Raw genomic sequence first — 17606 nt, 5'->3', positions numbered from 1 at the left:
AAGGAATGCATGGTTATCGTATGCGACTGTTCAATGTGACATACGAAATCAAACCAAACACGTATATATAAGGGCTGATCTAGCAACTCTTCCAGTTTAACCTGATCGGATAGCGCGACAGAGCAATACCATTTTAAGTAATGTAAGTGCTGACGCATCCAACCCTGATACAAAGACCACTCAAGGAAGTCTTTCATACCAGGATACGGAAATACATCATCCGGAGGAGGGGTGGGGTCCTTAGGTACATAATATTCCCTAAGAACGTCGATAAGACGACCCACTACCTCAGGAGGCAATTGTGGAGAAAATGATCTCGCAAGCGATCAACAATTGCACCCACTATCTCCGGACGAATCCATCGTCCGATAGCTAAATGGATGGTACTTGGCTTGGGCTAACCCGAATCTCTTCACTCCTCATCTCACTCACTTGAAGACCGACCGAATGTGCACATTAGCAGCACGTAGTCCTTCACCACAGAACTCCCTCAGCTTACTCGCTTCCTTAAGCTATGCCCCTAGTCCTAATCTCCAACTACTTTTAGTACAACTAAAGCACCAACAGTGGCAAGAACATCTGCGCAAGGGCTCTCGCTATCTCAGATGTGGCATTACCGGTGTTTTCAAGGGGTGAAAGCGGTCTTCGTCCACACGTAGGCCAGGAACGAAGTCACTCGCCTACTCTAAGAAGCTACGGACTGAGCTTTAGAAAGCCTATAGCTAACGCTATGGTATTCAATCACTCTTTCTAAGATCTACCTTTCCTTCCCTATCTGAAAGCACAGGAAAGGAAGACAGTCTTCTCCCTACAGTAACTTAACTCTCCTAGGGTTCATAATCAAGAATGATATGATTAGGAGAATCAGATAAATCAGAGTGTAGTAACTTTTTCATCGAAAATGGAATGTGAGAGGAAATGAATTCAACAATTCCATGAAAGGAATATAGTTTGTTTGCTTGCTAAGTCTTCCATCCTCGGACGAAAAGGAGGAGAAGAAGGCCAAGGGAAAAGGTACGAAGTGATGTGACCCAAGAAGCAAGGGCCTGATTGATTGACCGGGAAGAGAGAAAGTAATTCAATTCTTATTCCTCTCCCAGCAACTAAAGAAGCGTCCTAACGCGCAACGGCTTTCTAGCGGTACGAAGTTACTCATAGCTATGAGGTATGAAGTGACTCGACAGCAGTTAGCTCTAAGACGGGACTGAAGTCACTACTTCACTTCTCTTGAAGAGAGGGAGAGGTACGAAGTTCTATTTATTTCCATCACCAGTCTTTCTAAACCAGGTAACATTATTTATTCCTTTTCTAGAGAGCTGAAGACAAACTCAACTCATCCTTGGCCTTCTTTTCTTCTCCTCCTTTTCATTGGAAGGCTAATAAGAAGAATGTAATAGAAGAAGTTCAGTTCTAAATCTCAGTTGCAGAAGAAGAAGTCAGGTAAGCCGAGCCTGCTGTTGCTGTCTTACTTAGTCTTGGGAAACTACTCACAAAGGCTTTCCCAGATAGCTATATCAAACTGCTAAAGCTAAAGGTATTTCTCTATTAGCGCATCCGTTTTCTGGCACGAACGATAAGAAGAGTTACTTGATCTTCTCTCAGTCTCAGTTCCTCTCTTCCCCTCACTGAACTCTTCAAGCATAAACTACCTTACTCTAACAAGGAAGATAATAGCAAGTCATTCTTACAGCTTTTCAATCGAAGTCGTGTCACTATTAAACTACTTTAAGAATCACTCTAGTAAACCGCCTAAGAAGTCGTCTCACTATTTAATATTGATTGAGTTCAGGAAAAATAATAAGAAGCAACGGACTGAGCGCAAAGGCTAGAAAGCCTATATAGCTAAAGCTAAGGAACAGACGATGGTATGGTATTCAATTGCTTGCTACAAGTCAACTTGCTTCGCTTTAAAGAGGAAGGTTTGAAAGAACTTACTCGAGGAGTAAGGAATAGCACGATACAGATGGTATTCAATTCCTCTCCTTTCCTTTCAGTCGAGCAACTCCGTACCTCCCTTCCAAAGCTTCTAACAAGCTTCATTCCTCTCCCTGAACTCAACTCGGAACTCAAACTCAAACTCTGAACTCTATTTCACTTCCTTTAGCTGACTTGAAAGCGAGGAAAAGATAAGGAAAATGACATAGATGATCGGTGAACCTCGGGGGGAGGTTCTCAACACATTCTTTGGGTGAGCTTATCTACATCCCCTTTTTTAGGAAGTGAGTTCGAGTTCAAGGCATGGACAGGACTGAGTACCTTTCATATTCCCCTTCCCTCGTGGACAGCAAGCTTTAAGACATCAACTGCAGGCTCGGCTTTGTGTTAAAGGTAGCAAACTAACCTCTGAAAATTGACCTATTTCTTTCTTTAGTTACCTGAGTCTGAGTTCGATGCAAGCTACAGCTTTTGAATCTCATTTCTGTAAGCTTTTTCATCGAGAATCTACGTAAGCTTTGGAAGTTTCTTCTATCTTAGTAAAGGTCAAATCAAACTCTTAACTTAAGATTGAGTTCAGGCTTCTTTCCTTCTTTGGAAGGTGGGGAATAGGGTTTAGTCCTTAACCTTGGACAACTAAGCAATAGGACCCCTGTAACCAATAAGAGGACTTCAATTAGACTGGAAGAGAGATGTCAAGTACTATACTGTACCTCTTTAGGGAAAGAGTTAGTACCAAGAGTCCCAATCCCAATACCATGGTACTCTCTCTATACCAAAGGCACGCCATAACCCTGATAAAATAGTTAAATCACCATTTTAGGCCTGTCTCTCTCTACAATGAGCCTCAAACTCCAACTCCCTGGAGTCTTACGGGACGCGCTAACCCAGCTCATCTTCCTTAGAGAGAGGGGATGGAATCCCAAATATGGTAAGGCCAAGGGCGGCGTAAAAGTATTGGATCCTGGGGTCCTCTACCGCTATGAATACCCAGGAAAAAACGACAGTTCAAAATGAAATAAAATAATGCCTCGATCGAATTCATCCTTGGTCTCCTCGATGTCGATAGATAGTACTCTTCCTTCCATGATGTCGATAGATAGTACTCTTCCTTCCATGATGTCGATAGATAGTACTCTTCCTTCCATGATGTCGATAGATAACCCAGTTAATTCGCCCCTTGGTTCGTCGGTTGACTCATCTGAATCATTCAGAGAGTCTGCCGAACTCTTGTCAAAGATCGGCCAGGAGCTACAACGACGGATGTGGAACATAGGAATGGAGCTACCGCCAGAAACAGATCTTAACTACTTCATTACCTACAATTTACTCGGCGAAGAAGATCCGGGGGCGCTAAACTCCTCTTTTCTAGTCGATGTTCTCGCCGATCTACAACTACCAAACGGTATAGTTAGTTGGTATTGGGAGGAGGCGTTCAAATCCGTTCTGTTACTACATGGTATAATCCTTTAAAACTAGTGGATTTGATCGGTCGAGTGGTGGTCCGTTGGAGCTTCATCTTTCATTGCCTTAAGGGATTACAGTTTCCCGAATCCATCCGTAATGTGATTGAACACTGCGTTTCATCTCCCAGAATGCAACTACTGTGGAATGGCAACAAGGCAAATGAATTTACTCCCACCCGTGGCGTACGTCAGGGGGATCCTCTTTCTCCCTATCTGTTTGTGCTAGCTATGGAAAAATTGGGACATTTAATACAGAATGAAGTGCAGCTGGGGAATTGGCTCCCTTTTCGGTTGAGCAAGAAAGGTACGGAGATATCTCACTTATTTTTTGCTGATGATCTGATTTTATTTGCTGAAGCAGATATGGAGCAAGCAGGGGTCATTAAGGCCACCCTCGACGACTTCTGTGATGCCTCTGGTGAGAAGGTGAGCGCAGCCAAATCTCATATATTTTTCTCTCCAAATGTTCATCATACTAGAGCTACAGAGCTGAGTGATTTCTTGGGGTTTCGCCGCACCAGTAACCTCGGGAAATATTTGGGCATGCCTATTCATCATGAGAGGGTCTCTAAATCGACATATCAGTACATTCTTGACAAAATGGACACTCGGCTGTCTAGCTGGAAGGCTAACACACTTTCTCTTGCGGCCCGTCATACACTTGTCTCCTCTGTGGTGTCGGCTATGCCGTCGTATGCGATGCAATCGACCCTACTTCCGGCTACGATTTGTGAGGAGATTGATAAGAGATGCAGAAGCTTCTTGTGGGGCAGTAATACCTCGGCTCGGAAGGTTCATTTAGTTGCTTGGGATCAAGTTTGTAAGAGGAAAGAAGAAGGGGGACTTGGGTTGAGACATGCGAAGAGACAGAACAATGCGTACATGCAAAGCTTCTCCTTTTTGTAAATTAGAATACTCCTCGGGAGCACATTCTCGATGAAAGCTAATCCTAAGGAGTTGGCCCTCATACCTTCGTAGGTCCACCTTGCAGAAGGTTCAAAGGACTTCCTTGCGTGCTATGCCACCATCCTATTAGCTTAGCTTATTTTGAAGGTCTGATCCATACTTTGAAGTCTACCCGGCCCCTAAGAAATCCAATACCAATAGTAGGCTATGCCTAAATGACTGGAAGTACGCAACCTGACCTGGAGGTTCACCGATCATCTATGTAATTTGACTCACCCTTCACTCACTCTCAAGTCAAACAAAAGAAAAGAAATTCTTTCATGATGAGTCAGTGCATTGGACAGAGTGGGACTAAGCCCCGAAGGGTACCCACCGGAGCGAAGTGACTCATCCAAATGGGGCACGAGCGGAGGTAACCCCTTCTTTTGCACGATCCCATCCCTATCAGACTCACTTCCTCGAGCTACTATGTACCTTTCAGTCGGTACAGTGTCTTTCGCTTTCTCTCTGGCAGCTATTGAAATGGAAGTTGGTGAAATGTACGATCGATTTCAGCTATCTGGGGCAGTCAAAGAGGCATTCCGTCTTTACTCTGGCTTTACTATATGATGCCCCACTTTCCCGGTTTTCTTTGAATCCCCGGTGGTATACTATGCCTTTTCGTTTTTATTCTGGTTCTGGCTGTTCACCTTCATTAATGATTTGATTTTGATCCTCTACCGAAGTCACACCTTGCCAAAATCCATTCAAGTAGTAGAAAAGGGTATTACCTTTTTTATTATAGCACGCACAGGTGATCTAATTAATGGACTAGCATCACTAAGACTAAGTCGATATTCTATAGCGACTGCCGGACCATTCCATTCATTGTTTTCTTCTCAACCTCTCCTCGGTGACTATTAACTACCCAGTCTCCTGTTGATGGTTCATAAGTACTGCTAGTCCCGTAGAAGCAGTTAATGGCATAGCCGTTGCAACAAGAGTAAGCGCTGTGATCTTTTCCGCTGCTAGTCTTTTAGCCCGAAGAAAAGGCACTGATTGATCGGGGTTTTCCAGGCCAGGAGTTGCAGTTGCCGCTCTTTCTCTTGCCGCTGCTCTCGTTTCCGGTGCTTGGCTCTTTCCTCTTGCTATCGAATCAGCAGCTAAGGTAGCACGAATACAAGCTCTTTTCGCACCTTAATCTTTAGTTTAGATACCATACCACCCACGGACATGAGAAAGAATCGGTATACGGTGTTTTAGCGCCTCTTTCCTCTTGACTCCGCTGATAAACCATATCCAGAGCCCATCAACGTGAATGTCAGACTGGGCGAAGACCTTCCTTTCGATCTACTTCCTAAACTAAAGGAGGATCTAGCTGTGGATGATGCCCCAGCTGGAGAGTCAACCTTTTCATATTAATGCCTGTCCTATTGGAGATTACTACTATTATGCATTTTCTTTTTATGCGTAAGGTATGTATGTGACCTTGGGAATTAGGTTCGGGAGTTGCTAATGGGCCTTAAGCTGGCTTAGCTCCAGGTGTCAGTAATAGAAATCGATTGGGAAAGACATGGAGGTTGAAAAAGCAGTGCTGTTGGGGAAGCCTCTCATCGAGAAGAAAAAATAGGACAATCGCTGACTAAACCTCTGGGCTCTCTTTCTGTAAAGATCCTCTTCTTAAAGGGGCATTTCCGCACTCATTTCAGATCATAGAGGTCGGGTACGAGATCTATTGGGCTCCCGTCTTCGTAACTAATAAAAGCATTGGAATGAAACCGTGGGCTTACAGGTATAGATAGCTTGGTTTTTTGAATGGATAATACCTTCCTATAGAGGATATTCGGTCGGGGTGGGCTAAGCTAATAAGCAGGCTTATTCAGACATGCTTATGGGCAGTGGGCAGATATTGATTCAAAACTCTTCCTTAGTGGCTTAAGGCTTAGTCGACCTACCTTCATTGAGGAGCTACAGACTTTAAGAAACAGCCATAGATTGCAGTTTACCTGACGTTCTAACAGCTATCTAGTTCTACCAGCTATAAGCCGGAGATGGCCTCAGTCAGCTAATCGGAGGGCTTATCCGCACATGATAGATGATAGCGGCATTCTGACCTAAAGGTAAAGGGCGTTCCCTGCGGGGCCTTACACACTCAGCTTGCAGGAAAACCGTGTCCTAGGCATATTGAATCTAGTCGCATAAAGGCAGAGAGAATGCCTTAGATAGATAGGTAAGCGTGTAGGGGAGTCTTACCCAGTTTAAACTTGAATGCCTGCAGTCAGGCAGCCTGGATGAACCTTGTAAGGGCCCTTGATTCAAATTGCCATTAAAGGAAGAAAGAGCTGCTAAGCGCGCTATAAGAGAGAGACGTTTTACGATCTTTCCTATACATACCTATTGGCCTTTTTTTCGAGTTGCGGATAGAGATTAGCGAAGGTCAATTGCCCTGGCCTCAGACCTTCATTCCTTTCTTGGTACACTACTCCTTCCCTTCAAACATGTCCTTCTCTCATGCATGTCTTTTGTCTCACCTTCGACCTGACCTGACCCCTTTCACGAACTATGATTAAACTGGCCGGATAGCTATATGATATGCTTCAAACATACAAGGCAAGGAGGACTGATTCTTGAGCTACCATTTCACTTTTCACATTGCAATATAGAGATATAGACAGTGTGCCGTTAGTTAGGAGACGGAATGAACAATGATGGATGATAGCTGTTCTATGTGACAAATCATAATCATTCAATGTCTGAAAGCGGATGGGAATAAGATGTCAAAAGCATCTGCTTAGGGTCAGATTGGACTTTATCTTTTGGCCCTGCTTGCCACCACTCCAAAAGCCTGATTCGGAGCTCTCTAAATCATTCCGAAGTAAGTTAGGGGTCTAGCTCAGCTCTAAGCCTAGGATAGGACCTTGTGTCCAGGAACCTATTTTACGGAGTCTCAGTAAACCGCGCAAAAACCCACCCTCTATAGACTGACCTAGTCGGCCGAGGGTGGGGGGAAGCGTAGGATATTTGCCATAGGTAACTGGGTTATCCCGCGTGTTTTACATCCCCTTCATAAGTGGTGTATGACGGTTCTGTCGACACTCCCTATGGATGGGACTTTCAACCAAACCGCTCCGGTGGAACGGTTGGCAGGCTCATCTATAACGTATTCTGTAGATCTTAAGGAAAGGAAGAATTTGACTTAGTTAAGGAAGGCAATGCAATGAATCTTCTTCACCTCGAACGGGAGTTTGCTTTTTCACCCCAGGGTGAGAAAGAATAGGAAGAGATTGAAGAACAAAAGCATTAACGGATATGGGATAGAGTCGGCAAAGAGCTTTGCTTGTATAGGTGTTCTGAACAGTTCTTAGTATAATCTAAGAATTTCTCGGGTGGGAATGCTTGTTGACTAAGTCTCTGATTCCAATAAGCGACTCTGAACTCTGTTCGCGGTTAGCTGATAATGTTATGGCTTCTTGCCAGTTAGCTCTCATTAGCTCGAAAGGGAATGAGTGACTCGAAGGTAGAATAGAATATAGTATGACAACGGAACCATTAGCATAGATAGAGGAGTTCCTGATCCCAGACCTAGGGGTGCTGGTTCGAGTCCAGCTCGTGACAAGACCTTTTTGGTCATATCCGTTGGTATTGCTGTTACGGTTGAGGGTGCTCTGGAAAAGATGACTATGTTTACTGGTTATCATACCAATTAGCAGAGCGAGTACCCGACACGAACAGAGAACAAAGTCGAAAGAAATCCGTTCCGATACAAAGCTACAAAGCAACTAGCTGGCAAAGAACCTAGCGCAATGAAAGATGTTTATTTTAATGAATCGAGATTGTCTTAGTGTGAAGTCACATACTATCTATACATATTTTTGACCGGCAAAGCATTGAACAAAGACAGCCCCAACGAATGTCAGTTTCCGTTAGCCAGTTAATCTATCTGTCAGACTGACAACTATCGACCCCGAGCACAACGGACTACCATCCCACCAAAAAACCACTCGGAGAGTCGACCAATTAGTGAGTTACTTCTTAGGTTAGGGCTGTCGAACCAAAACCATCTAAAGCACAAGAGTCGGGAACAGAGCGAGGTTTATCAACCCATTTGAGATAGTCAGTTAACGCGGAACAAAGGAATGCAACTCCTTTTCCGGAGTCCGCTATGGGCCTTGAAAAAGGCAGATAAAGGAATTGCTTGACTCACACCCATAAGCATACCCGAACTCTCATTTCCTTGCTTAAGGCCCTTCGTCTATTGATGATCTCGTGCATGAAAGGCTTGACCCGCGTGATCCATAGTCTATAGTCTAGTTTGTAGAGCCAATGGTTACCATCCTGTGACCTGCAGGTGAGGAACAGATGTGACTCTTTCTTACCGTTAGAGTCCCCCTATCTCTTAAAGCTTCTATGCGACCCATGTAGCTATTTATTGGTGCCTTTCCTCTCCCGCGGTTTCTTTTACTAGAGCTCTGCCGCCATCCCTGCTATTGCTTATGGGACTGAATCAATAGAAAAAACAACTAGATCAAGTGCTTATACCCGGGGGAACCGGGGTTTCAATGGGCTATGAATCCGGATATTTACCCCTTTACGGAACTGAAACTGATGAGATTCAAGGATTTTTGCCGAAAAGCGGGTTGTCCTTATTAGTCAAGCTTTGGCTCCAGAATGGGAACTGGATCCGGGAAAGGGGAAACTTTTTCTCAATCTCAATCTGTATTTATTCAAAGTGGTCTTGTATTCGTATATGGGCGAGATAGTTTACCTTTTACTGAGTCATTAATGCATCAATGGAGTCAACTTCAAATGAAGTTTGATTTTAGAAGAAGGTCGGCCTTGACGTATATCTACTATACTGCAGTTCCCACCTCCGTGTGTATTGAGTGTTTGCTTCAATCCGGCGAAGTAAACTGCCTTTCCTGCCGCCGAAGGATGCCTCAAGTAAATAAATAAGCTTTCGAAATGGTGGGTCGGTTGTGGATAGAGAGGTAGGGATCCGTATCAGGTCGGGATGCCGCTGTTAGTGTGGTACCTCTAGGGCTGGCTGCTCTCGACCCCTAAGGATAGGTAAACGAATGCTCTTCTAATTGGTACCTAAACCCTAGTTAGTTCCTGCCATCCATGCTGCTTCCCCTGCTGATAGGTGATCAACGGAGACTAATGCTTTTGCTGTTGTCTCTGCCACAGCAGCCTCCGCTGGTTGATTTGGATGCTCCAACGTGTGCTTCAACCGGCGTATACAAGAGAAATTTCAATTGAAAAGAAACCCCATGCCAACATTTCATTCCATGTTTGGCCGTCCAGCGAATGCTCGTTCTGTTGGAATACAGAATCGGAAGCCCCTCCTAATAGAATAGGGCTGATCCATCGGAAAGAAGACAGAACGAACTGGATCGGAGAAAGAAAATCAAAATCGTAAAATTATGCACTAACTTGAAGGAATGCATATATGAGGAAGCATGACATTTCTGGGGTGTCACGGAAGAAGTTGAAAACTAGAATTCCTTGCGAATTCTATCCCATTGGGTTTGAGGAGGGCTAGTAGAAAATATGGCAGTGCGCCAGGGAAAGGGCCAAGCTGTACAAGAATACCCCCATTAAAGTACCAAACAAAGGGTTCCACAAGCAAGCTATTATTCTGATTATCTCCATTGAGGAGCATCAAACCCTAATGAAAGATCTCTCCCCATTAGAAACAGGTAATCATTTTCAAGCCACAAGAAGGGATCTCCTCTAGTCGAGCAACTTCATTCCTATAGTTCTTACCGTCGAGGTATACTGTATTCTAAATAGTCCGAAATTGCCTATCGGCTCAGTTAGTTACACCAACCCTTTGTCGTAGACAAACTTCGCTCTGTCATCTTTTCAGCGCATTATTCGGTTAACCCTTATTCATTTGGTAATATTTCTTTAACTTAAGGCTATGAACACTTCCACCTAAAGGCTTTCATCTGCTACCAACCTCAAGGTAGCTTTGCTCTCCTCCATCGCTCAACCCTTGCGCATTTTACATCATTAAGCAGTTCATCTCCCCACATCCTTACTTTCCGGCAATCTGCCTCTGCTCCAGCCTTTGCGCTTAGTCTTTTGTGTGCTAGCGCTTGTGCGGAACTGCCATCTGTCCAAGCTCAAGCGAAGACACTAATGAGCACTTCCTCCTCCCGCTTTTGGGTTTGTTTGTTTCCGCCCCTTTTATTGTTGATTCTCAGAAGTAATTTCGCGTGTGCTTGTTTCATAGATATAGATGGTTAGAAGACAGACCTCACGTGGCAGCGTCTCGGGCTGGTCTTTGTGCTTGGATATCGGGGGATCAATAGTGACGGAACTCCAAAACCCTTGATTGATAGGCTCTTTTAGTGTTGGCGGATTGGGTTGAAGGCAGGGATGCGACAGCTGTCTTGACCTTGACTTCTAGGTAAAGACTCGGTTGCCACTAGAGGATAGAGGTATACCGATCCCACAGATCGAATGCAATTTCCTTTCCAATTTCGGGAGTTTTGGTTCTCCCATGAATCAAAAGAAAGTGCTATTCCAAAGAAAGTGAATCAGGCGGAGAACGGCTGGTGGGGGTAGTTGGCTCCTTTAGAAGGCGTTTACTATTTAATAATTAAATAAAGAAAAGAAGGGCTCGTCGGGGGCGTGCCTATTGTTGGAATCCAACATGAATGGGGCTTGGAGACGGCAATAAAGAATTTCGCATCTTGTTGGTTGGAAAGTAAGATCCAGGATGTTTAAAGAGACGGCATATCGGCAGTCAGGTCAGCCCTCGATGATAGTTAACGAATACCATGCTTACGGGGCTTGGCCCGCAAGGCATAGTTGTTGAATCGCACCTATTCCTCGGTCTTTGATGAAAAAAGAATCTTTCTGGAACTCGGCATGATCCTTTTGAAGTTATCCCGTCCGGATTTACTTAGTAGGTTTATTCAGAACTACGAATGGGATTCGTTCAAGGCTGCCGCATTTGAGGGACTTTTAGGACATTCTTACACTAATAGCAATGAGTGAAATAAGCTTATGAAATCGGCATGTATGTGTCACGCACGATAGTTCGATTGGGAAGGTACCTGAGGTTAGCCAAGAAAATCGAGCGCCAAGCAAGGCCATTGTTCGGTGCTGACCAGGATGTCCTGCCCAGCGAGTGTCGTGACACTCCTTCAACAAGTCCTTACGTATCTTATTTCATCTTGGAACGAAAAGCTTATTCCCCTTGGTGTAGAGCAGACCATCCTTTTTCCAAAGCGACGTTTTTCTTTTTATTCCTAGTTGTAATAGGTTCCTAACTACTGCGTCATATTGTAGAACCTTCTTGATCCTATCAGAAAGGGCGCTCCTAAACTGGCTCACAGCAGTTATCTCCTTTAGCTTCAAGCTCACAAGCTCTACTTTCCGACTTAACGCATCAGCCACTAGATTCGTGCGTCCCGGCTTATACTCGATACACATATCGAACTCAGCCAAGAAGTCTTGCCACCTTGCTTGCTTAGGGCTGAGCTTATTCTTTGTTTGGAAATTGCTGGTAGCTATGTTATCCGTTCGGACAACTAATTTTTACCCGAGCAGAATTTGTCTCCAAATGCGTAAACAGTACACTATGGCGATCATCTCCTTTTCTTGTACTGTGTATTTCCGCTCGGTGTCATTGAGCTTACGGCTCTCATAGGCGATTGGGTGCCCCTCTTGCATAAGAACGCCACCAATCATAGTCCGAAACATAGGTATGTACCTCGAAGGGCTTAGCATGATCCGGAAAGGCCAGCACCGGATCAGCCATGATGGCTCCCTTTAAGTCCTCAAAGGCCTCTTGCCATTCTCTCGTCCAATGCGGTTCTTCTTAAGGAGATTAGTCAAAGGTGCTGCCCGACTCGAAAAGTCTTGGATGAACCTACGATAGTGGTTTACCAGGCCAAGAAAAGATCTTAACTCATATACCTTTGATGGGGGATCCCATTCCTCTATGGCCTTCACCTTCTCATTGGCCATGCAAATGGTACCCCTTGATCCGATGTCTAAGGAACAAGACTGATTGTTAAGCAAAAGAGCACTTCTCCTTCTTGACATAAAGCTGGCGTAATATCTGAAAGACAGCTCGTAAGTGCTCCACGTGCTCTTCAAGCGTCCCACTATAGACCAAAATGTCATCAAGATATACCACCACTCAAAACCAACAACTCAAAAGACCAATTCATTAGCTAAACTCACCCCTATTCACTTACGAAGCAACCGGACTCGCCTCAACAAGAGAAACTGCATCCCTTCTTCGGAAGGGTCTCTGCTTATATGTCTTGATTAACTTTACTCCAAGACACATGGAGTCCTAGTTAGGTTACCTAGGTACCCCCCCACGACACCTGAAACATGGTGCCGTTTAGGCGAGTCTTGGTGTTCCCAAGGCAGAATGTTTTTTCAGACTGACACTTGTAGTGTCACCAAGAGAAATCCTTGAGAATAATCTTGGATGGGCGGTGACGGGGAAGCTAGCCCAACGGATTCTAGTAAACGTTGGCGTGGCGTATGCTATAACTGTCCCAGGTCGCACCTGGAGTAGGACCCATAATAAGAAATAATTATTACTACAACTCGTTGTCTGTTTGATAAACTTCTGTCCTTGAGGACCATCAAGTGGTACAAGATTCTGGAAGATCTTGCACTGCTAGTTGGAATCTTTAAGAAGAGAAGGTCCAACTACTCTGATGGTCTGACCAAGGAGCTATGTATTGGAGCTCACCTCGTAGCCAAACAGGTGATAAGGCTAAGGAAGAAATCCGGACCCTTGTTTGCTGCTCTTTATCTAAAACAAGCAGGAGTCTGCTTACAGAAAGCATATGCAGGGGTCCCTCAACCTAAGGGATTATTACCTGTGCCAGTTTCCTTAACCGGCTCTGGTTTACTGCGGATTAGACCATCCTTTCACAGGAATTTAATCCTAAACCTAAAAGGGATGCTTTTTCTTTTTCCGCTGTTAGACTTCTTCGCATACTTGCTTATCCTCTCCTTTGCCTTTTAAACTACTCATGTAGAAAAAAGGCTTTTTGAAATATCGTAATATGGCACCATTGGTGGAATTCATTTCCACCACTGGAGAGGGTTTTATCCCCCTCTAGATTGGACTTGAGCACAGAGCAGATTACAGCGTAGTTTGCCTTGTGTTCGGGACCATCTTGTCCCTAGGGCACTATCACTGGTTGATAGAACTCTTGTTCTACAATAAAGTGATAACAACCCAAAGCATTGTCTCTCCTCGCCTCTCAGTGGTAACACTGATGCGTTTGAGACGACCATGTGATCCGGCTTTGATAGCGCTGGACGCCATCCCTCACGCTCCCTAAGGAGCGGGTCCAGGATAATTGGTTCGATGCTATTCTTAGTCTACTGGGTATTCTAACAAGTGCTATCGCACTGTGGTAGTTCCCCCTAGGCCAAGGATTAGCTCCGATCCAATGGCGAAGTAGGTTCAAAGACCTACCCTCTAGTCCGATAGATGTGATTCACCTATCGTCCTAGATCCTAGCAGCTGACTCATCCCCTATCTCTATAAGGCCTCCGGGTTATCAACTTTACTTGATGAACAAGTTGGTTTAATTCTCAAGTAAGTCCTAACGGTATATGGGACACCAATCTGGTGGATTCCAAGGGATCCATCTGGTTGATTTCATATACCTTTAGTACTTAATTAAACCAGTATCAGATGGACGGATATTATCCCTGAAATTGAACGCTTTTTGACATCCAAGTTCTTGGGATGGTTCTTAATATCCTTTTCATCTGATAGATGAGATACTTATGTATCTTGTTCTTGGGCATCATTCTAGGTTACACGATCTCTTGGCAGTGTAACCTACTTTCTCGGAATGTGCACACTAAGGTACCTTATAGGTTCTTCTTACTATAAGGCATGTGGTAGAGACGACCGTACAGTCATCCTTTGGAAACCTGAGATTCCAAAGTCGTGTTGTGCTGTCCCTTTATTATGTGCGAACCTTACCCCTTAATAGCCCCTGGTGACTTCATTTAGTTATCATGGTGGGAATCACTATTATCGGGTCGGGTCTATCGGTAATTGCAACTATTTCACTTTTACTGGTAGATCTGAGAGGTAACCTATCATTGTTCTTATGGATAGTGGTAGGTTCTCCTTAGTGTCCATTACTGTGTCTCAAAACATTTCTCTCTAGGGTATGTGGAGAGCCATCGTGATGGTCAATCCGGGTCTGAGAGTTGATGGACCTTGGAATTCGCATTGAGTCCCCTTTCAACCTCCAATTGGAAGTGGTGCGAGCTGTTAGACTTATAAGTCATTAAGCGCACCTGAGCGCAGAGCTCCTTGAGTAAAACTCTGCTTCGGCGGGGGGGGTCTCAAGGACAGTATCCGTCCGGCTTTGGAAACCGGCGGATAAACCCCAAAAATATCGTAATATCGTATGTGATGTTAGAGAGCATGCTCAGGCTAGTTGCCTGAGGATACTCCGATAACGAATTCAGCTTCTTCTTGACTTTAGAGGGAGCGGAAAAATGGAAAAGGAATATCTCAGAGCCGATGCGCGATCTCCTCACTTTCCCACTTAGGAATCCGGGGAAGAATCAACAAGAAAGAACATCAAATCGTAAGTTTATGAAAATCAAAAATAGCGTGACGTGACGAGAATTTGGAATTCGAGATGGATCAACTAGTTTCTTCTTTCATTTCTAGCATGGGTTTGGCTCTGCCTTTAGCTATTCTTGTAGGCGTTAAGGCCGGCAAAATGATCCATCAAATTCACAGCTATAGGCAAATGGAGCCCATGGTTACTGATGTAGCCATAGATGTGATTAAAGAAGAAATGGTTGACCACCTATCCATTCTTTTGCGAGCCTATAAGGAGACTGTTCGGGATATAAACTTACCAACAGGAGTCAATCTCCAAGATATAATAATTCCCCTTTTTTTCCAAACAACGAGGAAGTTAGCCTTCTACGCATACACACAATCTATTGTGATCTTCTTTCTGAGGGAACGAAAAGTGACTTCTTTCTCCAAGTTTTGGAATTTCTTGGACTTGGATGATAGTATTTCTTTTTCTTATTTCTTTCTCCCACGTAGTTCGTTGGTCAACAACCAACCACTCGTCAAAACACTAGTCCTACAGGCTTTTCGGAGTTCAGTCTGTGAATTGTTTTTTATGAATCAATCACTATGTTTAACAACGTTCGACGCATCTTTTTATTTGATGAGAATAGTCTTAACAGTGATACAGCTTCTACTTCTAGTACTAGGATTACAAATACTACGGATCCATCTACAAACGATTCTAGTGTTTTTTCATTCGATACTTCATCTCCCGATCGTAATGGTATTTTTGAAGATCATCCCGGTCTAAACCCGGACAGTGAACGTGTAGTGGAACTACAGTCTGAGATACACGAGAATCTCAGAGAGTTGATGCCTAACAATAGTGAGCAAGAGGTTCTGGTAGCGGCCGAAGCTGTACATGCCGAAAGCGGCGATATTTCGTTTCTGGAGCACACTTTGGAAGAATTGAACGAAAAGGGAATAGCGAGTGAGAGCTTTCAGGAGGCCCTTAATTATCAAGCGCAGATGGCCCCTAGCAATACTATTCACGATTCTAGTGTTTTCTCGGGCATCTCCAGCCCGTTGGATCAATTTGAGATAATCCCATTGATTCCAATGCATCTGGGTGACTTTTATTTCTCATTCACAAATCCATCTTTGTTTATGCTGCTAAGTCTCAGTTTGTTCTTACTTCTTATTTATTTTGTTACTAAAAATGGAGGAGGAAAGTCAGTACCAAATGCTTGGCAATCCTTGGTAGAGCTTATTTATGATTTCGTGCCGAACCTGGTAAACGAACAAATTGGTGGTCTTTCTGGAAATGTTAAACAAAAGTTTTTCCCTTGCATCTCGGTCACTTTTACTTTTTCGTTATTTTGTAATCCCCAGGGTATGATACCTTATAGCTTCACAGTTACAAGTCATTTTCTCATTACTTTGGGTCTCTCATTTTCGATTTTTATTGGCATTACTTTAGTGGGATTTCAAAGAAATGGGCTTCATTTTTTAAGCTTCTCATTACCCGCAGGAGTCCCACTGCCGTTAGCACCTTTTTTAGTACTCCTTGAGCTAATCCCTCATTGTTTTCGCGCATTAAGCTCAGGAATACGCTTATTTGCTAATATGATGGCCGGTCATAGTTCAGTAAAGATTTTAAGTGGGTCCGCTTGGACTATGCTATGTATGAATGATCTTTTCTATTTCATAGGAGATCTTGGTCCTTTATTTATAGTTCTTGCATTAACCGGTCTGGAATTAGGTGTAGCTATATCACAAGCTCATGTTTCTACGATCTCAATCTGTATTTACTTGAATGATGCTACAAATCTCCATCAAACTGGTTTGTTATTTATTTATAATTGAACAAAAGCGAGGAGCGAAGTTAGAGGAACTCGGGACTGAGCTCCCAGATGCAGGTAAACTAGCTAAAGGATAGGTTGTTTAAGAGATCTCCGTACAGCACTGAATGCTTTGTAAGAATCTCTATCTTATAGATACTTGCTTAATCGCTCGTTTGCTTCCAAAGATAGCTTGGCACCCGGAGATATAGGCGTAGCGCAGGATGGACAAAATACAAATTCTTGAGTATACTTTGTTTGGGTTAGACGAAGTCCAGAGGTGGAGCGAGATACCTCCATGCCAAGAAAGTAATGCAGCGGATGAAAGAGAGAAATTGGTTGCTAGTCTTGTGGGAATAGCCCCGTCACTTGCCTGAAAGCAGGAAAGAGCCAATTGCAATTCAAGGAAACCAATTGACCGAACGGAAGATCGACATGAGAAGCCGATGTTCTTTGTACAGAATCCCATGCAGATTTGGAAACTGTTTAGGCATTGGCATGAGCAAGAAAGCATAAAAGAGGAGACGAAATAACCGGGATTAGCGTCGCCCCTTTGCCCCTTATTGTTTGTTTGCAAGGCAAGTAACTGAACTGCCTTAATCGTAGAACAACAAGAGGCATGAAAAATTGCATCGAATAGAAGAATAGGAGCGGGGGGAAGCATGGAAGAAAGAAGCATCCAACATCATCGTTGAAGAGGAAAGATGCCATAGAATAGTACCGGAGGCCTAGTAGTTGGAATATGCCTTTTTTTTTTTTGAAAGAAAGCATCAGAAATTCGATGCGATAGACCTATATTTAACAAGATGTAAAGTTCATTCTTTACATGGGATGTTAAAGAGGTAGGAGCTCGAAAGCAGTTAGGGAGTTAGAATGCCCCCTTTCCAATCGGCTGACCCGCTTGAAGATTAGGAATCGATCTCTATGAAATTC

The 17606-nt window shown here is 43.9% G+C and overlaps 2 protein-coding genes across 2 annotated transcripts; one reads left to right on the top strand and one right to left on the bottom strand.

Annotated features, from left to right (window-relative positions):
- Positions 1-7657: 7657 nt before the first annotated feature.
- On the bottom strand, positions 7658-12029 carry LOC129294866 (uncharacterized). Its single transcript, XM_054933354.1, has 3 exons — positions 11939-12029; positions 11592-11830; positions 7658-7951 (listed from the first exon to the last, which is right to left on the bottom strand). The coding sequence occupies exons 1-3, from the start codon at positions 12027-12029 to the stop codon at positions 7658-7660; spliced, it is 624 nt and encodes a 207-aa protein (XP_054789329.1).
- A 2638-nt stretch (positions 12030-14667) lies between these two features.
- LOC129294839 (ATP synthase subunit a) lies at positions 14668-16743 on the top strand. Its single transcript, XM_054933330.1, has one exon. The coding sequence runs from the start codon at positions 15460-15462 to the stop codon at positions 16696-16698; it is 1239 nt and encodes a 412-aa protein (XP_054789305.1). The 5' UTR covers positions 14668-15459; the 3' UTR covers positions 16699-16743.
- The last annotated feature ends 863 nt before the right edge of the window (positions 16744-17606 follow it).

This window comes from Prosopis cineraria, unplaced genomic scaffold (genome assembly GCF_029017545.1).
Source record: "Prosopis cineraria cultivar Desert tree isolate PC_DT_omini unplaced genomic scaffold, ASM2901754v1 PC16, whole genome shotgun sequence".
Taxonomy (NCBI): domain Eukaryota; kingdom Viridiplantae; phylum Streptophyta; class Magnoliopsida; order Fabales; family Fabaceae; genus Prosopis; species Prosopis cineraria.
The sequence above is the reverse complement of the archived record's forward strand: the minus strand, read 5'-3'. Positions and strand labels throughout refer to the sequence as shown.